The 21,909-nt window shown below is 37.4% G+C and overlaps 1 protein-coding gene and 1 long non-coding RNA gene across 16 annotated transcripts in view; both read right to left on the bottom strand.

The window, feature by feature from the left end:
- The window catches only part of RBM26 (RNA binding motif protein 26), an 88,597-nt gene extending 70,522 nt beyond the window's left edge, over window positions 1–18,075 (bottom strand). For all 13 annotated transcript variants that reach the window (XM_078070210.1, XM_078070211.1, XM_078070203.1 and 10 more), the window contains exon 1: window positions 17,891–18,075. In XM_078070210.1, the coding sequence (XP_077926336.1) occupies window positions 17,891–17,961 (71 nt within the window). In that variant the 5' untranslated portion in view covers window positions 17,962–18,075. The remainder of the gene's footprint in view (window positions 1–17,890) is intronic.
- The window catches only part of LOC144381563 (uncharacterized), a 625,721-nt gene that overhangs the window by 222,476 nt on the left and 381,336 nt on the right, over window positions 1–21,909 (bottom strand). The gene's annotated exons all lie outside the window — the stretch shown is intronic.

The raw sequence follows: 21,909 nt of genomic DNA, 5'->3' as shown, positions 1-21,909 counted from the left end.
AAGGCTGCTGGATTCAAAAGCCTCTTCCTAACCAAAATGAATAGTCCTAATTCCTCACAGAACTGTTCTTCCAATTTTGCCTATTTAATGTCATCAGAAGCTTCAAACTTTAACAGAATCCAATTTGAGAGAGTGCATGAAAAACTTCAGAGACTGGTCACTGCAAGTATATGAACAGTTTTCAAAATGGAATCTACCTTGTTCACTATTAGAAAGACCTGAACTTTATAAAAGTTAAAGTAAAGGGGCGCCTGAGTGGCTCAGTCGTTAAGCGTCTGCCTTCGGCTCAGGTCATGATCCCAAGGTCCTGGAATCGAGCCCCGCATCGGGCTCCCTGCTCCGTGGGAAGCCTGCTTCTCCCTCTCCCACTCCCTCTGCTTGTGTTCCTTCTTCGCTGTCTCTGTCAAATAAATAAATAAAATCTTTAAAAAAAAAAAAAGCTAAAGTACTGGAGATATCATTAAAGAAAATAATATAAACCTATAACTACAGTCACATTGACAATTTCTTATAAAATGCCCCCCGAAAGGTCTTGAAGTACTTATTACATTTAAAACTATATTACAGACATCAGCATCATTGCAGCATGAATCCTTCCCTTTTTCTCTCCTCTTTCATTTACAACTAATTAGATATCCATAACTGAAGGGGGAAAAAAGCACCTCTGCACAGGATACCAGAACACCTGAGAGATCTATCCATCTGTGCACCTGAAAGTGAGTGGACTGGACCACAGAGGCTATACCAACAGCAGAGAAGGTGGTGGCTGGTCCAGCAGGAAGCCAGCACAACCTTTCCAGCAGAGGAGGTGGTGGGTAAAGGAAGGAGAATAGGGGTCTGTCTGACCATGCATGCTAAAGCTAGAAAAACCAGTTGCTCTCTCTGCAGAGAGACCACAGTGACTGGGAAGAGGGGAAGGAAAGGGAAGTAGGCAAAGAGAACTGAAGGAAAGGGTCTCCTGCTATCTGCCCTGGGGGGTAAGAGGACCACCCATGGACCTCTGGTACCCCCACAACCACCAACTTGAGGATCCCCTGCAGAACACTAGCATACCGAAAGCCTGAAGTGCTAAATGTACACCTCTCCCCAAGCTCTGCAGCGATCCTTTGGTCCTTTTTTTTTTTTCTTTTAAATGTACCTGCTCAACAACCTTAACGTGAGTCAGCTCTGGTAAGAGAAACCAAAGTCTTGTACTATAGTGCCACCTTCTGGGAAAAAAAATGAAGCCTCCTACTTACAAAACTGTTGTTGAATTGTTAAGAATCAAAGTAAACAAAACCTTGCCTAAAATAAGAAAGATGTTTACTACTTCAAATGGAGAAGTCGAAGCACTTCCTACCAAACACCATGAAAAGTCACAGTAATATAGTGTCACAATAAAAAATGACAATTTTCCAGCAACTGAACCCAAAGACATGAAATACTGTGATCTAACTGATAAAGGATATAAAATAGCTATTATGAAAAAATTCAATGAGTTACTAGAAAACTCAGAAAAGCAATTCAATTATCTCAGGGATAAAATTAACAAAGAGAAGGAGTATTTTACTGGAGAGATTAAAATTGTAAAAAAAAAAACAAAACAAAAACAAAAAACAAACCCCACAATTCTGGGGTGAAGAACTCAATATATGAAGAATGAATTAGAATGCACTGGAAATGAAGAAGATCCTATGGAAGAGAGAATTAGCACACTCAAGGATAGAAATACAGAAATGATTCAGATGGAAGAGGAGAAAGAACTAAGATTTTTAGAAAAGTAAAAAAACCCAGGGCACCTGGCTGGCTCAGTCAGTAAAGCATAACATTCTTGATCTCAGGGTCATGAATTCAAGCCCCACAATAAAAGTATCTCAAAAAAGAAGAGCGGGAGAAGGGAGCACAGAACATATTTAAATGATAGTTGAGAACTTCCTAAACCCAAGGAAAGAATTGGATATACAAATCCACAAAGCTAACAGAACACCTTATTATACCAACACAAAAAGACCTTCTCCAAGAACATTATATGAAAACTGTCAAAAGTCAACAAGAATTTTAAAGAAGCCCAGGAAAAAAGAGAGTAACCTACAAAGGTACTCCCATAAGGCTATCAGCTGACTTCTCAGCAGAAACTCTATAGGCCAAGAGAGAATGGAATAACCTATTCAAAACACTGAAAGATAAAAACAACCAGCCAAGAATATTCCACTAGTAAAGTTATTTTTGAGACACAAAGGAGAAAAGAGGTTTTCCCAGACAAACAGAAGTTGAGAGAGTTCAGTATCACTAGACATGCTCATAAGAAATGTTAAGGGGCGCCTGAGTGGCACAGTTGGCTAACTGTCCAACTCTTGGTTTCCACTCAGGTGGTAATCTCAGGGTCGTTAAAATGAGCCCTACATCAGGCTCCATGCTCGGCATGGAGTCTGCTTAAGACTTTCTCTCCCTCTTCCCCTCCCTCCCATGCTTGCTTGCTCCCTTTCTCTCTCTCTAAAATAAATAAATCTTAAAAAAAAAAAAAAAGTTAAAAAGAGCTCTTCAAGCTGAAATGAAAAGACCAAAGTACAGAAAACTCTGATTAAGGTAATAAATAGAATACCCAGAATTAGAATACTGTAACTCTTTTTTAGAATAGTATATTAAACTCTTAACTATGGCACAAAGGTTAAAAAAGCGTATTAAAGAGGCACCAGCTGGCTCAGATGGTGGAGCATATGACTCTAGATCTCAGGGTTGTGAGTTTGAGCCTCACATTGGGCATGGAGCCTACATAACATAAAAAAATTAAAAAATTTTAAAAAGTGCATTATTAAAAATACAGCTACAACTTGATAATGAAATCACAATATAAAAAGATATAACTTATGACATCAAAAACATAAAAGGGGAAGTTTAAAATGATGGAATCTTTATAGGCAAATGAAGATAAATTTTTATTAGCAGAAAAAGGACTGCTTGTCTAAGAGATTTTTTATGTAACCTCATGGTAACCACAAAGCAAAAATCTACAGCAGAGACATGAAACTAAAAAAAATGGGAGACTGAGCAAATCACCATGGAAAACCAACTTACAGACAGAAACAAAAGGAAAAACAATGGGAAAAAAAAAATAATAACCAGAAGAAAAAAGATGAAATGGCAGTAGTAAATCCTTACATATCAATAATCATCCTAAACATTAATGAACTAATTCACCAACCAAAGCACAGAGTGGCTGGCTGGATTAAAAAAACAAAGCCCAACTACATGCTGCCTACAAGAGACTCATTTCCACTCTAATGACACACATAGGCTCAAAAGTGAAATGATAGAAGAGGATATTCATTCGAAGCAAACAAAAACAAAAAGAAGGTGGGCAGAGCCATAATTACATTAGACAAATAGACTTCAAGCCAAAAAAGGTAACAAGAGTCAAAGAATGTCATTATATAATGATAAAAGAGTCACTACATTAAGAAGATACAGCAATGTTAAATATACACACTCCCAAATCCTGAGCACTGAAATATATTAAGCAACTAAAAAAGATCTTAAAGGAAAAACAAACATCAATACAATAAGTAAATGTAGGGGATTTCAATACCCCACTATCTGTTACGGACAGATTATCAAGGCAGAAAATCAACAAGGGAACATTGGAATTGAACCAGATTTCAGAACAAATGGTCTTAACAGACCTATATAGAACATTCCACCCAACAGCAGCAAAATAAACATTCTTCTCAAGTGCACATGGAACAGTCTCCAAGATAGAGCACAAGATAGGCCACAAAACAAATCTTGGCAAATTTAAGAAGACAGAAATCATACCAACTATCTTCCCTAACCACACTGGTAGAAACTAGAAATCAACAAGAGGAGAGTAAGAAAATCTACAAATATGTGGAAACTACGCAATGCACTTCCAAACCACTGGGTCAAAGAAGAAACCAAATGGGGAATGAAAAATTATCTTGAAACAAACACAACATATCAAATATTGTGGGATGCAGCAAAAGCAGTTCTGAGAGGAAAATTTATAGCAGTAAGTGCATATATTAAAAAATTAGAAATATCTCATATAAACAACTTAACTTTACAACTCAAGGAACTAAGAAAAGAATAAATTAAGCCCAAAGTTAGAAGAAGAAAATAATAATGATAAGAGTAGAAATACATGAAATAAATACCAGATAAACATCAGAAAGGATTAACAAAACTAAGAGCTGGTTCTTTGAAAAGATAAACAAAACTGATAAACCTTTAGCTAGACTAAGAGGAAAAGAAGTGAACGCTCCAAAAAAATAAAAAATAAAATCAGAAATGAAAAAGAAGGGTGCCTGGGTGGCTCAGTTGGTTAAGCGTCCGCCTTCGGCTCAGGTCCTGATCCAGGGTCCTGGGATCAAGTTCTGCATCGGGCTCCCTGCTGCTTCTCCCTCTGCCTTTGCCCACCCCCATCTCTCATGAATAAATAAAATCTTAAAAAAAAAAAAAAAAGAAATGAAAAAGAAGGCATTACAATACAATAGCTATTAGAGAAATACATAAAAGCTTAAGGTACTATGAATAATTATATGCCAACAAATTATATAAACTAGATGAAATGTATACATCCCTAGAAACACACAGCCTACCAAAACTGAATCAAGAATAGAAAATGTGAACAGACCAATAATTAGTAAAGAGATTGAATCAGTAATCAAAAATTCCCAACACAAGAAAATGCCAGTACTTGATGGCTTCAGTGAAGAAGTCTATGATGCATCTAAAGAAGAATTAACCCCAATCAATCATCCTCATAGTCTTCCAAAATAACGAGGAGGGAACACTTCCTGACTTCTTTTATGAGGCTAGCATTACCCTGACACCAAAACCAGGTAAGAATGCCACAAAAAAACTACAGACCAATATCCCTAATGAATACATATGCAAAAAATCCCAACAAAATATTAGCAAACCAAATTCAGGAACACATTAAAGGGATTATACATCACAACCAAATGGGATTTATCCCTGGGATGGAAGAATGGTTCAAAATATGCAAATCAACAAATGTAAGACATCATATCAATAAAATGAAAGATGAAAATCATACGATCATCTCAACAGATGTAGAAAAAACATTTGACAATATACAACATCCCTTCATAATAAAAAACCTTAACCGACAGAGTAGAGCCATACCTCAACACAATAAAGGCTATCGTATAGGACAAACTCACAGCTCACATTATACACAATGGAGAAAAACTGAAAGCTTTTCTTCTAAGATCAGGAATAAGACAATGATGCCCACTCTCATCTCTCCTATTCAATATAGAACTGGAAGTCCTTGCTAGAGCAATTAGGCTAGTCAAAAGAATAAGAGGCATCCAAATTGGAAAGTAAAAAGTAAAAGTCACTATTTCCCAATGACATGATTTTATTTAAAAAAAAAAAAAAACACAACCCAAAGGTTCAACCAAAAAGCTTTTGGAACTAATCAATGACTGCAGTAAAGCTGCAGAATACAAAATCAACATACAGAAGTCAGTTGCATTTCTTTATACTAATGATGAAACACTGAAAAATAAAGAAAACTATCCCTTTCACAATAGCACCAAAAATAATAAAATACCTAGGAATAAATTTAAGCAAATGAAAGATCTGTACAACAAAAACTACAAGACTGTGAAAAAAATCAAAGAAACAAACGGAAAACATCCCATGTTTATGGAGCGGAGGAATTAATATTGTGAAATTGTCCATCATTGCTCAAAGCAATCTAAAGATTCAGTGCAATCCTGATCAAAATTTCAATAGTATTTTTCAGATAAACAGAACAAGCAATTCTAAAAGTTGTATGGAACTACAAAGGACCCTGAATAGTCAAAGCAATCTTATAAAAGAACAAAGCCAGAGGCACCATACTCCCTGATTTCAAACTATATTACAAAGTAATTAAAAGTGTGGTATTGGCATAAAAACAGACATAGATCAATAAAACAGAACAGAGCCCAAAAATAAACCCATGTAAACATGGTCAATTTATAACAAAGAATTTACAATGGGGAAAGCATAGTCTATAGTCTCTTCAATAAATGTTGTGAAATTTGGAAAGTCATATGCAAAAAACTAAAACTGGACCAAAATCTTATACCATATACAAAAACTAACTCAAAATAGATTAAAGACTTAAACTTAAGAGACCTGAAACAAAGGTCTTAAAGAAAACTGGTAGTAAACTCCTTGACATAGGTATGGCAGTGAGTTTTTGAAGCGGACACCAAAAGCAAAAGCAATAAAAGCAAAAACAAGTGGGGTACATCAAACTAAAGGCTTCTGTAGAGCAAACAAATCCGTCAACAAAATGAAAGACAACCCGCAGAAAAGGAGATTTTTGTAAACCATAAATTGGAAGGGGTTAATATCCAAAGGATATAAAAACTCCATCAACTCAAAAACAAACAAAAGCAAACATTCCAATTAAAAAAATGAGAACTAAATAGCCACTTCCCCAGAGGACATCAAAATGGTCAAGAGACACATGAAAAGATGTTAAATATCATGAATCATCAGGGAAATGCAAATCAAAACAAGGAGCTACTGCCTCACACCTGTTAGAATAGCTACCATCAAGACAAGAAACAAAAGATGCTGGTGAGGATGTAGTGAAGAGAGAACCCTCATATATTGTTGGTGGAAACAAAAAGTGGCCCAGCCACTAAAAAAAAAAACAACATGGAGGTTCCTCAAAAATTTTTAAAAGATCTATCATTCAGTGAACAATTCCACTTCTGGGTATGTACCCAAAGGAAATGAAAACAAGATTTTAATGAGATATATGAATTTCCATGTTTATCACAGCATTATTCACAACAGCAAGATCTAAAAACAACCCAAATGCCCATCAACACATAAATGGATAAAAAAGATGTGGTACATAAATACAATGGAATATTATTCAGCCACAAGAAAGGAAGATACCTTTCCTTTTGTGAAAAAAAAAGATGGACCTTCGGCACATTATGCTAAGCAAGATAAATGAGACAGAGAAGGATAAGTACTGTATGAATCACTTACATGTGAAATCTAAAAAAACTTAAATCTGTGAAAAACAGAGTAAAATGGTGGCTACCAGGGATGGGGCGGGGGGGGGGGGAGAGAGGCGTCATGGTGTTTAAGGGTACAACTTGTAATGAGTAGTAAATAGGCCATGGAGACCTAATTCACAGTATTACAGACACTGACAATAATATTGTACTATAATTATGTGATAAATATCACTATATTGACAATCATATTAAGATACATAAATGAATTAAAGTGACACACTTTACACGTTAAACTTACACAATGTTACTCGCAAATTTATTCAACTAAAAAAACTATATTACAAAGAGCAACAAATGATCTGCTGAACAGCGTATTTTAATGCTTATATGTAGAATCTGTAATCATTCAAGTATTTTTCACTTTTGGTAACTTTAAGATTTGTATAAATCTTAAACTTGTAGATGCTTTTTCTTAACTTTTAAATTGCCAGTAAGCAATGGAAAATTAATAATTGGAGAATGGGCAAAGCATCAGGGAGTGTCAGAATAGCAGGATGCAGAAAGCTATAAAGTCAAAAACAGACCAGAATTTATACTGACATACTATCTCTCCTTCTGTCACTTTTTAAATGGCTCTCTGAGACAAGAACACTAGAGAAATTACTTGCCACAACGCCCCCAAACATGACTTCAAAAAACAAGTTTATCTGAACTACTGGATTTGTTAATCACCACCAAAAGCACACCTGGCTGAGCTTTCAAACACACATCTTTTAATGTTAAAAAGGCCTCCAACAGCAGTATTAGCTGACATCTGGAAAGTAATTCCTCTCTAATGAGAACTGGGAGGGGGTGGGAAGAGAAGGAGAAGCAAAAAAGAGAAGGGAAGGGGAGGAAGAGAAATGGAGAGAGAATGAGAGGGAGGGAAAGGAAGGAAAGAAGGAAAAGTTAGAGAAAAACTACATATGGCAAGATGTTCACTGCAGTTATTTATAAAGTAAAAAAAAAAAAAAACCCTAGGAAACGAACTAAATTACAAGTAAAAATATGATTTAGTAAACTGGTAGAGCTACTCAAAACTGGAATCAGCCATTTTAAAGGTATAAAGACTACATATTAATATTAAAAGTGCTAGGGTGAGAAGTGTGAAGGACTTTAACTTTTCATTTCAAAGCCTTCTGGCAAGTTTTCTTTCTTGTAACTATGTGCAGGTATTTAATACTTTAAGAAAATAACCTAATTTTTTTTTCTACAAAGTAATGCCCATGTCTTAAGCACTATTAAAATAAATTATATAGTATATTCACATAATGTAATACTATGGAGCCACTGGGAAGAACAGGAAACGAATAGTATGGGAGGATATGTAGAGTGTCTGTTACCCATGTCAGTAACATATGAACAACATGATCCTGTCTATGTTAAAAAATTACAGTTGACCCTGGAACAGTGCAAGGGTTAAGGGTGACAACTCCCACATAATCAAAAATCTGTGTATAACTTCTGACTCCCCCAAATCTTAAACCCTACTAGCCTGTTGACCAGAAACCTTACCAACAATATAAACAGTCAATTAACACACATTTTGTATATTATATATAATTATATATTGTATTTTTACAATAAAGTAAGCTAAATAAAAGAAAATATTAATAGTTTTTAGGAAAATACATTCACAGTATGGTAAAACATTCATGTATAAGTGGACCCATGCAATTTAAACCAGTGATATTTAAGGATCAACTGCATATACCTACATAAACATAGAACATGTATGTTTATTTTTATAAATATACAATTCTGTATTTACATATGGGGATCAAGAAGGGGGTTAGGAAAACTCACTTTTGGCTTATATTTCTATACTATTTGAGTTTTTATTAAAACAAGTATTATTATTTTCAATTAAAAAGAAAAAGAAAAATTGTGTTAAATTAACTAGTCGATACTAAAAAAAAAAAAATAGCACCGGCATTATTAAAACTATATAGCATGCATTTGACAATGGAATACTACTCAGCAGTAAAAAGGACCAAACTACAGATATATGCAACAATATGGATAAATCTCAAGAACATTTTCAGAGGGGCTCCTGGGTGGCTCAGTCGGTTAAACGTCTGCCTTCGGCTCAGGTCATGATCCCAGGGTCCTGGGATCGAGCCCCGCATCGGGCTCCCTGCTCCGCGGGAAGCCTGCTTCTCCCTCTCCCACTCCCCCCTGCTTGTGCTCTCTCTCTCGCTGTGTCTCTCTCTGTCAAATAAATAAATAAAATCTTAAAAAAAAAAAAAAGAACATTTTTCAGAAGTAAAAAGAAGTCCTACTCAAAAGAGCACCTATTCTAAAATTTCATTTATATGAAGTTCCATAACAGGCAAAGCTAATATACACTGGGAAAAATCAGAACAGTGCTTATTTCTATGGGTAAATGGTAGCACAGGAAGGGGAATGAGGAAGCTTTCCAGAATGGTGGGAATGTTCTTTATTTTGACAGGGAATTGAGTTACAAAGATGTACACATTTGTCAAAACTCATCAAAGCATACACTTTAAGATCTGTGTATACTATTGTATACAGATTATATCAAACTTTTTTTAAAAACTATAAATACTGAACTCTAATGATAGGCATAAATCCTTAGGGGTAAGTTCACTAACATCTGCAATTTACTTTAAAATACATCAAAGAAGGGTAGGGGCAAGTACACTAAAATATTAACAGCAGAATCAAAGTGATGGGTATACACGGGTGTGTCATGTGATAAATATATACACTGTAGTACTTTCTGTCCCATTCATCAATACAGATGGTTAAATTATGGTATATCCATTACATTAAAATACTATGTAACCTTAATAAAAAAGACAACACTTTTATGTATTATGTGGACATCCAAGTAGGATATCAATTATGTAAAGAGGAGAAAGAATACATAAACATATTTGCTTGTGTGTTGGTAAAATATCTCAGGAAGAATCACTGAGTAACAGATCTTAAGCGAATTCCATTATTTCATACAAACACACAATACTAAATATGACCCCAAGTTAAAAATAAACTTTCACCTGTTTGAGAAGTTACTATTTGTAGATTGAAAAGGATTTTTCCACAGAAATGAGGTAGTGGGAGTAAGTAAGTGACTAAGTTTGGTAGGAAGGGCTTATACCATCCACTCATTTCTCTCATTCTCTATCCTCTGGGACTAAGGAAGCAGGAGGAAGAAAAAAATATTCCTAGAAGCTTTTTAGCTCAAGCTTGAATTAGTCACTCTTGATGTGTAGACACCAAACACTGGAATACCTTACTTTCTGTTTTGCTCATAATAGTATCTCTGTCTTTTGATTTATATGCATACAAAATAATTTGGGAACTATTGTAAGCCAAAGACAAGGATATGCTAAAACATATAGAAAATGCTAAATCCATTTTAACTACTCAGCACGCAGATGAAAAAGACAAATAAGGTTGCAGCAGTAAAATGTGGTAATGAGAGTCAACTCAACAAAAGTTAAAGGGATGAAGAAGGTAATGAAAAATATTTTAACCAATAATTAATTATAGAAAAACTCTTCTACCAGCTGTAAAATTCATCAGACTAGAATTATCATTTGGCATTCTTTTCTGAGCAGCTCCATGGAGGCCAGCAGCTTGCACATAACAGAATTCAAAAATACTCTGAGTAAATGTTATTAATATTTTTCAGTGTCCTTTCCCCCTAAAAAAAAATCACTTAAGTTTTACATAATCTGAAGGTGCTATGAAGTAAAAATAAAGAGAAAGAGACCCAGAGATTAGTGACTTTTCAAATTGCTCATATATCTGTTGCTCTGAAATAAAATTCTCATTACAGTATGGTAGATTTTAGAGTTTACACTTCTCTCTGCTTAGTTTATGGTTACATAAACTAGAAATTTCAACCAGTGCATTTAATATACCACACACAAGGCATGTGCTGGGTGCTGTATACAACAGGAAGATAGTTAAATCTATGATTTGGAGTCTACTTTCAAGGACCTGAGATTCTAATAATGAAGATAAAATAAATGAGAATTAATTACTAAACAAGTATGCAAGTGATGAATGTCGTAACTGATGCAAACTAGTGCTAGGAGAGAAGAGTCATGTCACTCCTTCCAGATGGATGGATCATAAATAACATTCTGGAAGAACTGGAATCATCCTTGACCTTTGATTTCAACATATATAAAGGAAATGGAGAAAGGCAGTATATTATAGCACACAACAAAGCTCTGAAATCAAAATGTCTTGTTTTGAATCCTTTCTCCATTATTTATTAGCTATGAATGAACCACATTACTTAATCTGCCTATGACTCAATTTCCTCATATTTAAAATTGAAGTAACAGAATCTAGACCACATTCAATGAATACACAATGATTATGATATGATAAGCACTCAATGAATGTTACCCTCTGAAAGTTGGGAAAAGAGGACAGAATAAACAATGTGATACAGAAAAAAGTTCAGCTTTGCTGAAATTAAGACTCAAAAAAAAAAAAAGGGAAGATGAAACTAGAAAGATAAGCAGATTATACATTTTGAAAGCTAAGTCAAAATGTATGCAATTTATTTAGGAGTGCTAAAGATTTTGATCAAATCAAAGGATATAAACAAGGTTGGGCATCCAGGATGGAACTAGAAGGGAGAAAAAAAACTGCAAGGGTTTAAATAAGGAATGTGAGGCCCCCTACTGAGCAATGTCATTAGTAAGAATTATTAAAAGAAAGAGACAGAACCCAATGATTAACTGAAGGGGGAGGATGAAGGGAGGAAAAGCTAAAAAATAAAATTTCAAGCCTGGAAAACTTGAGGAAATGAAATGCAAATTAGTAAATTCAGAGAACATTTATTTTCAGAAATGTAGTTTGAAGTTCATATGGGAGAACCAGGTAGATATACAGCTAGCAACTGGAATAAGAGCTTAAGGCTTTGAAGAGAGGTTAAGTCTAAACATACATATGTGAAAAATAATGTAGAGACTAGAGGTTCTCTTGGAAAAACTCTGAAATTCAATGCAAATTTATATATATGCAATATCCTAAGGAAGGAAGTCTTTAATCAAACTTTCAAAGACTCCAAAACACACACACACACACACACACACACACACATGAGTTTTTAAGAACCACTGGAACAGATTATAATGGAAACTATCCATGGGAATGAATGTGAATGAGATGACAGGAGTAGAAATAGTTGAGGGAAAAAAAGGCATGGAAACAGAATTTGAAAAAACATAATTAAAAGGCAAGAAAATGAACTAAAAAGGACAGAGCTGATTTGAGAAGAAAGAGAAGCAAAGTATTAGGGATTCAAGATATAAGAAGTTTTAAAAAAAGGCAGCATCAACACTGCTTTATGTTATACATATAGGACATATAAAATTTATATAAAATCTCTACATTTAATAAATTCATTGGTAACACTGAGGTAAGCAATTTTGTGTATAAGAAAGAAGAAACTATATGACAAAGGATTAAGAACTAAATGGTTGGGGACAAAGGAGTGAAAAATTAAAGACTGACTACTATTTCTAGATTTACTAGTGAAAAGAAAAGCTAGCATGAAAATGACTGGAAGGAAAGTATGATTTTATTTTTTGTTTTGTTTTTGCTGCTATTGTTGCTGAGTTTTTCTTCCTTAAGGACTAGGAAATTTACTTTTTATGCCAAAAGGAGTCTGTAAAAAGAGAAAGATCAAAGAAGGGAAACAGGAATAAAGTTCAGCAGTGAAAAGATCACCTTTCAATTCTTCCTGTAAAACAGGAACAAAAATAATTTTAATGTGGTGAGAAAGGTATAGTTAACAAGTGTGGGTGAAGGGAGAAAGAGACTACAAAAACTCTCAAAAAGTTTCTTTCTTAAACTGTAAAGCACTGATAACCATGATGCTTTCGAACTTTATTCCTTTATAACTGCAGCTAGTATTATGAAAATGTAATAGTAAAAAAGTGCATATGGTAATAGGGCAGAATACACTATCTTGTGTGGTAGTAAATTAAGAACATGGCTCTAGAGGCAAAAAAGCAGCAGTTTAAATTACTGTTTAGTCACATGCTATGGCTAGCTGTGTGACTCTGAACAAGTACCTTAAATTTGTGCCTCAGTGTCATCACTTGCAAAACGGAGGTAACAATCCAACTCTCAGAACTTGGAAGTTATACAAAACTTTCAACAATGCGTACAAATGCAGGTGGTAGTGGCAGCAGCAGTGGTAGTGATAAGAGTTAACAGGAGCAAGTAATGTAACCTATTTATGTTTAATCAAGCAGTATTTAAGGAGGGAGGGAAGGGCTAGGCTCCTAAAAATGTGACTCAGGGGCCCCTGGGTGGCTCAGTCGGTGAAGCATCCAACTCTTGGTGGCTCAGGTCATGATCCCAGGGTGTGAGATGAGCCTGCAGGGTTCCAAGCTCAGCAGGGAGTCAGCTTAAGATTCTCTTTCTCCCTCTCCCTCCCCCCAAGAGAGAGCCGCGCGCTCTCTCTTGGGGCGTGGCTCTCTAAATGAATTAATTTAAAAATCTTTTAAAAAAATGTGTCTCAAATCTTTCAACTACAAAAGTAATTAAGCATAATTCCCCCTATTATACCAATAAGGAAAGGGGAGGTTCATTTGCCTAGATTACTCAGTTAATAAGTGGCAGGAATTAGATGTGAACATTAGTTTATATGGTTACAAAACTTGGCTTCTTTCCACTACACATTACCGCCACACCACTACATAGCAGCAGAAGCACAAAACTATGCATTCTGTTCTTTACTACTAACCTCACAAAATCTGGGCACATCATTAAGTCTATCTGCCTCTCCATTTTCTGAAAAATTAAGGAGTTTTTTCAAATTTGATTTTGAAGTTTCCCTCCAGCTAAAATAGTCCATGATTTTATTAAGTTACCACATTTAGTGATGTGTAAACTCATAAAAAGTTTCGAAATACAACAGAAAACCCTTTCTGTTTAGAAAACAAAAACAGAAAAATTGAACAACAACAAAAAAAGCTTAAAATTGTTTTTCCAGGACTTCACATTAGCAAAAAGAATGTTAAAGAAAAGACCAACATCTAATTTCATTTTATTATAGCAAGTATGACTAAGCAAACGTTTGAGAGAACAAAATACCAATCTTAAGTATTTCAAGATGCCAATTTTAACAACTACATTTTCAATAATTTATGGGGAAAAAGCCCCACAAAACTCAGAGCCCTGACACATCGACAGACCTTATAATCAAGTAACAAGCAGATTTACCGACTTTCATTTCATGCCAAAACACTGCAACCAGGCTGGGTTTTTGTTTTTTTTATGTCAATCTGAAAACTCTCCTGCCCTAAAACCCTTCACTGGCTTCCCACTACCCTTCAATTAATATCCCAAATCCTTAACATGACTCAACAAAGTCTTGAATGATCCAGCTCCTCTCTCTGGAGGTATCCAATGCTATTCCTCCCTTTGCTCTTTTTTCAAAAATTTCATTTCCCCGGGGCGCCTGGGTGGCTCAGTCTGTTAAGAGTCTGCCTTCAGCTCAGGTCATGATCCCAGGGTCCTGGGATCGAGCCCCGCATCGGGCTCCCTGCTCAGCTGAGAGCCTGCTTCTCCCTCTCCCTCTGCAGCTCCCCCTGCTTGTGCTCTCTCTCTCTCCCTGTCAAATAAATAAAATCTTAAAAAAAAAAAAAAAAAAAAAAAAAATTTCATTTCCCCAAGACACTTTTTTTCCTTTCATTTTAGGGCTTTCATACAATCTGTTCTTCAAAACCTAGAATGCTTTCACAGCTCTCCCACCCTTTTGTCCTAGCAAACTGCTACTCATTCTTTTAAGCTAAGATCAAATGTTATACCAGCAAAAGCCTTTCCTGACCTTCCAAACACATTTTGACAGCATTCTGGACTTCATAATAATCAAAGGTCTTATAATTACTTGTTCAACATCTGTCTTCCCTGCTAAATGGTAAACAATATGAAGATAGTTATTGCAGCTTGTTTCCCAATATTCCCAATATCTAACACACTGCTCAGTACAGATTAAGTACTCAATGTTTGCTGAATTAACATATTCAAAATGCAGGGGAAGTCCAAAACCATGAGATACTTTACTAGCACAAGTAGCTAGAAAGTTCATACAAGTTTTGAGTTATATCCTACCCTTGGTCCTTCCAATGTTTCTCCTTCAAATAGGTGCTATTTGGCAATTATACTTTTAAAGTAACGCAAAAAATCCCTTTAGATAACAAACACATCTTAAAGCTTCACAAACCCAAGGTTAGAAACCACAAGTCTTAAACAATTGGAATCAGCTTTAAGTCATTGAGAACACACCTGAAATGCAGGGACAGGAACTTGGATAAAGGCTCAATTTTACCACAGCAATATACATTACGAAAGGACCAATCCCAATTCCTACCACTGTCTAGGCTGTACTAGCAGCCTTATTTATCCTAACAGTAATGACTGCAGTGCTACAGTCATCTAAGTAGGCTATGATATCTGAAACATGCTTTATTAAAACTGAATAAAAGTCATAAGCATACACACAAATAAATATAAATAATCTTCTTTTAGGTTATAGCATAACATAGAGATGTTAAACCACTCCGTTGTATAACTGTAGCTAATGTAACATTGTGTCAACTCAGAAAAATTTTTTTAAAAAGGAGTGCTATTTAAACTCAAATCTTTTTTTTTACGTTTTGTGTTCACCTAATACTTACTGAGCGCTAATTACAAACCAGGCAGTGTCTAAAGAGTCTTAATATATATTATTTCCCCATACAGATGAGGAAACGGGAGGCACTGAGTTAAGTCATCTACCCAATATTATACAGCTGGTAAGTGGCAGAGGCAATATTCAAAGCCAGTCACTGTGACTCCGGAGTTCGTCCTCTAAATCACTACAACCACTGTTGCACGCTCTCTCTCCATCCACTGAAATAAGGCTTCTATCTGGACCACCTCACTTCAATAAAACTATTTTGCTAAGGTCACCAATGACTTCTACCTTTCCAAACTTAAGGACCATTTATCTGCCTCCACCTTTTTCATCCACTCTGCAGCATCCCATCAAGTTGACAACTCGCCTCTCTTGCCATATATTTTTCGTTAGTAACATAAATCTCAGTCTTCTACCTCAGATGTGGGCCCTCCTTTCTTACCTATCAACATATTCTTACTAGGAAATCTCCCACAATTCCATGGTTTCAAATACTCTCTGCATGACTCTAACTTTCTCTAGTCCTGCCCAAGTTCTAGACTCAACCCAACCACCTCTTAAATATCTAACTTGGATGTGTAACAAACACCAATTACTTTTCCACCTCCCGTCAACCTGTTCTCTCCCAGCCTTCTCTATTATCATCCATCCAGCTGTTTAGGCTAACTTCTTAGTCATTATCCTTGATGTCCCTTTCCCTCACCTCCCACATCCAATCCATTAGCAAGTTCTATCAGATCTATTTATAAGATATATTTCGTTCTGTCTCCACTATCACTATAATATAAACGACCTACATTTCTGCCTACAATGCCCTTCAGAATAGTCTACTTTCATTCTTGCCCCCTTAATCTCCACAAAGTGAGCAGAATTAAAACAAAATCAAATCAGTCCCTGCCTGCTTTAAATTATCTAAGGTCTCACTGTATTTTAAATAAGATCCTAGCTCTTGACCATGGCCTCAAAGAACCAAAATAATGCGGCCCCTGCCTAATTCTCCAACCTCATGTTATTCCATTCTCTCCCCCATCACAATGTTCCTTGCAGCCACAGTTACCTTCCTTCTCTTCCTGGAACACACTGTAATCATCTACCACAGGGCCTTTGCACTTGCTGTTCCTTCTGCAAGGAACAGTCTTTCTCGACTTTGACACAGATGGTTCCTTCTCCTCCTTAAGTGTTGCTCAGATGCTACCTCCTGTGACAGGCCTTCTAATCAGTCTTTTATATGACCCTCTATTATTACAACCACCACCGCTATATTAATCTGAAGTTATCTTATTTCTTTAATACTCATTTATCACTGTGTTCTCAACTTTGGAATTTAAAAGCTCTGTCACCAAAGCCTCCCACAATATACAGCAGGCGCTTAATAAACTGATTAGATGAGTGGATTTTCCCTTTTTCATTTTGTTTATTGTAAATCAACTAACTTTGATAAAGCACCTGGCCCAAAATATATTTTGTATGTATTAAAAGATATATCCTTAAAACACTATTTTTTCCAGTATAAAACATTCCAGCACTCTGAACACCCCCTCCCCACAGTCCATCTACAGCATCCCACTTAAAAGTGCCAAATATCCCGTATGGATAAATAACATTTTCTTCCTCCTCTCCAAGCTAACAAACATGTAAGTAGGAAACGGGAATCTTACTGGGCACCTTAGCACCTGTTACATCTTCAATCAGTTAAGAGAGGTGCGGGTGAGCCAGATAGCACATGGGAAACGTGGCCTTTCTTTCCGGACTGTATTTAGGTAAAACGTGAGTGGCTTACATTAGAACTGCCCTAATCCCTAATAAGGGCCATTCACTTCATTTAAAGAAACAAGGTAAAATAGTCTGGGCAAGAGGTAAGGCTCGGATTCACTAAAAGAAAAGAAACCGATTTGGTGGCCCTCATCAAATGTGTGTGTAGGCTGGAGTCGGTCTACATATAACGGGAAAACAAGAAAAGAAGGTATCAGTTCAAGGACCAACTCAGCGGTAAGATAAAGATCAGCTCAGGCTCTCTGGAGTATCCTGAACCTGGAAGCGAGGGTGGAAAAGAAAAAAAACACAAAACCCTGGGATCTCTGTTCACCGCTTCGGCCTCCATCACAGGCACTTCGGGAACTGTGCCCGCCTATCTCCCACTTCCATCCCTGCAAGGAGATAGCCCCCGGATACTCACATGGGCTCGAGAGTCTTGCTGAGCCAGGACTTGAGTGCCTCGAAGTTTTCAATGATCATTTTAGAAACCATCCACAGCGGCCCCGAGGCCCGTCACACTCCTCCGCCCGCCCAGGTCGCGGCCGCTACAGCCGCCGCTGCCCCCGCCCCCTCCTCCGCGCGCCGCCCGCGTGGGCCGCGGTGGGAGGCGCCGGTGGCAGGTTCCCGCGAGCCCCGATCGGCGAACAGCTCTGCGGGTACCGTCGCAGGCCGCGAATCCACGGGGTGCCAGGAGCTCCCCGTCCCCGGACCCCGGCTGAGGCAGCAACGGTTTGCCCGGGCCCTCCCCCTTCCCTCCACCCGAGCAAATCTTCTTGGACCGGGAGGGCGACACACGCCTAGATCCGGGCTCTCACTCAGCCTTGGGATAAGGTGGTGTCGGCAACGCAGAACAGGCAAAAGTGAAGAAAGCGAAGACGAAGGGCAGCTCAATGGGAACGATTCGGGGGGTCTTCCCGGCTCCTAGCACCCCCAAGAAGATGGCTGCCGATAAATCTCGCGAGAATTGATGAAGTCTCGCGGTGACTCCCGGAGCCTGCTGGGAAGAGACGTAAGACCAGCCGAGAGCGCGCTGGTTGAGTGCGGTACTTCGATTTTTTGCTTATTTGCGTGGTTCGCGGCCTTTGTGCTTTTTTACGCCTTGGTCCGCGTACGGAATAAAGATTTCCTTTTTTACAAGAAGGGAAAGGCCGCTGACTCCAGAAACAGTGGGAGTCCACTTCGTCCTATGTAATAGACGGCTATGGCGCATCAGTAGGAACGAACCTCCGGACTGGAGCGCTCCTTGAGAGCGTCTACACGTTGTGCGAGGACGCACGGCGGCCAGTGGGTTCCAGGTGTGCTGTACCGCCTCCTCCGTTTATCTCAGTGTCCTGCAATACCATATTTTGTACTCTGTGGTGTGGACAAGATTGGGAAGCACAGGCTGGTGTAATCTAACCCTTTGAGACTTCAGAGGATTAGTGTCTTGTCCAAAATTAGTCGACTTGATCGCAGAGAGGTAATGATCTAGGGATGCCCCCAAAGAAAGGTGAGATAACCTTGACGGTTCTGAAATAGTTTTCAACCAGCTGAAACTTCGGACTTTTCCCCAGCTAAAGATAAGAACAGTGTGTTTTTAATTCTCTTCACTTAGAGCCGATTCAGCCACAGATAGGAAATTAAATAATATCAAAAGAGCCTTCATATCAGCGTCCTAAATAAACTTCCCTTCTCCTGGGGAAGTTTGAATCATGTCTGTGTTGTTTTATTTGCTATTATTTACTATGGTTAAGGTACTAGGTGGGATTTTGCAAAAGGTCTAGTGCCTGTAAACTATAATGAAATGAAAATAATTAGCAACATAAAGACACTTAGAGCAAGTAGACCAATAAAAAGCTCTCGTGGTAGGCAGTGGTAGACGAAATTGTCCTTAAGAACTCTGAGTTTATAATTTGCTAGATTGAAGTGTCCTTAAGCAATAAGTGAGAAAGATTATCAAGTAAGAAAAGCTAGACATTTGTTTTAAAATACAGCATGTAGAGTAGAATGAAATTAGAATTCAGTGTGTTGATTAACCAGGGTGTTGATTAAAGTGATTTAGCTAAGTGAAATAAGTTAGCAGCAAGAGGACAAATACCATACAATTCCACTTCCGAGGTACCTAGAGTAGCCAAACTCTTAGAGGCAGAAAGTAGAATGCTTGGGTGCCAGTGGTGGGAGAGCAGGGGAGGATGGGGAAAGAGTTTTATTTGGGATGTTGAAAAGTTTCTGGAGATGAGCAGTGTTGATGGTTGCATGGTTAATGCAATTGAATTGTACACTTAAAATGGTTAAAATAGTAAATTTTCTGTATATTTTACAACAATAAAAGTGATATTTTAATGTTGCTATGGGAAAAGTAAAATCCTAATTGTTTAGCCTGTTTATTTAATAGACTTGTCTCAGGCTGAGTTTTCAACTTCATCACCAACTGTTCCTTAACTGGCCCTCTGCTCCAGCCTTCCAAAGCTAACCATCGTTTTTCTACTAAATACTATATACTCCAGGTAAACTGATTTGCTCACCCTCCACTTCTCCAAACATTTATCTACATCATTTCCATAAGGAACGCCTCCACTTCTTTCTCTGGCTGCTCAAACCTTACCCATTCTCTCCTAATACCACTGCTACTGTATATTTGAAGTCTTCTTTGATTTTTCCTAAACAATAGCAACAGCCTTTTAATCTCTCTGCGTCTTAGGCTGCCCCCATTATCTGTTCATCTTCAGTTGCCTTTATCATCATTGACTTTAATAGCAGTCATTGTAAAACTTGCATGTAATCATGTCACTTCCCTGCTTACAATCTTCATCAACTCCCACATCGTCTTCAGGATAAAAGTCAAATTCTTCCAACATTCTATAAAAGGCCTTTCGTAATCAAACCCCTACCTATTTGCCTTAGAAAGTTCTTCCACTGCCTTTCAGCCTTTGCTTCAGCCATCTCAAGCTATTCCATGTTCCTTGGAAGAGGTGTGTTCTCACACTAAATGGGGCTATTGCAGAAAGTTTTTTCTTCCGTTTCACTTGATGAAATCCTGTTCATCCATCATAATTCAGTGCATGCAGCCTCACCTTTGGAAAGCCATCCCTGACCTCCCTGCTCTAAACCAAGAGTCACTGTGAGGTTTTCTCCCATCAGCCTATGCTTGCCTCTGTTATAGCACTCTTGCTTTATTTTTGCAAGTATCTGATTATCTGTCCCTTAGTAACTATAGTTTTGAAGCTCCTGCTCCAGCACAGCCCCTGATATATTCAGTCAGCTCTCAATTTTTTTAATGATTCAGTGAAACTCTGCCACTTCCATGAAATCTTCCCTGACAATGAAATTGACAGCGACCTCTTCCTCCTCTAAATCTATTGTAAGTGCTTGTTATTACTCCACATTTAGTCATCAGTGCTTTGTAGCATGCTTCTGTTTCTTAACCATTAACATTTATCGCTTATCACTTCAGTACTTCATCTTTGGCTTTGCCTTCAAAAGTGATAATTAGCTAGTGTGATCATCAATGCTGCTAAGAAAAGACTAAAACAACCTCCGTAGAATACTTTCTGCATTCAGTAACAAACATTTCAGAATGTTCAGTATTAGGTTACCTACTTAACATTTTCCAATACACCATGCTCTTCCAAAGCCCTGTGACTTTGTTAGTGATGTTCCTTTTGCCTGGAATGACTTTCCTCACTTCTCAAAAACCAGCTTCTCACTGATGCCTAGGCGAAGATAGTTGCCTCTTGGTTCCTACCTGTAGGATATGAGTTAAAACATCTTAGTTTTCTCCTGTGTCTCCTTAACTAGATTACGAACTCTTTAAGGACTAGGACTCAAGCTTATTCATCCTTGTACTTCCTACGCTTAGCAGTGTCTGGAACTAAAAAATGTTTACTTGCTTAATTTTAAATAGGAAGGAAGTGGAGGCAGGGGAAATATTTTGGACAGGCGAGTCATAATGATACCTCCTAATAGATTTATATCTCCTCGTGGCTTACTTAGCTGCCCTGATCCTAGGAAGATTCTCTATAGTGTATTTAACTCCTTCTTAGGTTCTTCCAGTTCTCTCTCCTAGCTGGTGGATATAGTCTTACTACTCTCAGTGGTGCCTTTGGGCTCTTGTTTAAAAACTTAGCCTGCATTTTGACATCACAAAGATATTCTATGGTTCTATTTTCTTAATAGTTCATTACTCTCCAGAGAATCACATTTAGATCTTTATTCTCTCTGGAATGCATTCCTTTATTTGGTGTAAGGTGGGGAACTAGCCTATTTTTTCTCCAGATGGCAAGCCAATTTTTCTCTGAAATTCTACACAGCGGTCTACCCTTTCTCATTGGTTTTTGATGCCACTTTTATTATATATCGTATTTCCATTTATATATGGCTCTGGTTCTGAACTCTTCAGTTGGTCTCTTTGTCTATGACTACACCTGTCATAAAGAATAAAACCTGTTGTTTTTATTTACC

This window comes from Halichoerus grypus, chromosome 4 (assembly GCF_964656455.1).
Source record: "Halichoerus grypus chromosome 4, mHalGry1.hap1.1, whole genome shotgun sequence".
Taxonomy (NCBI): domain Eukaryota; kingdom Metazoa; phylum Chordata; class Mammalia; order Carnivora; family Phocidae; genus Halichoerus; species Halichoerus grypus.
The sequence above is the reverse complement of the archived record's forward strand: the minus strand, read 5'-3'. Positions and strand labels throughout refer to the sequence as shown.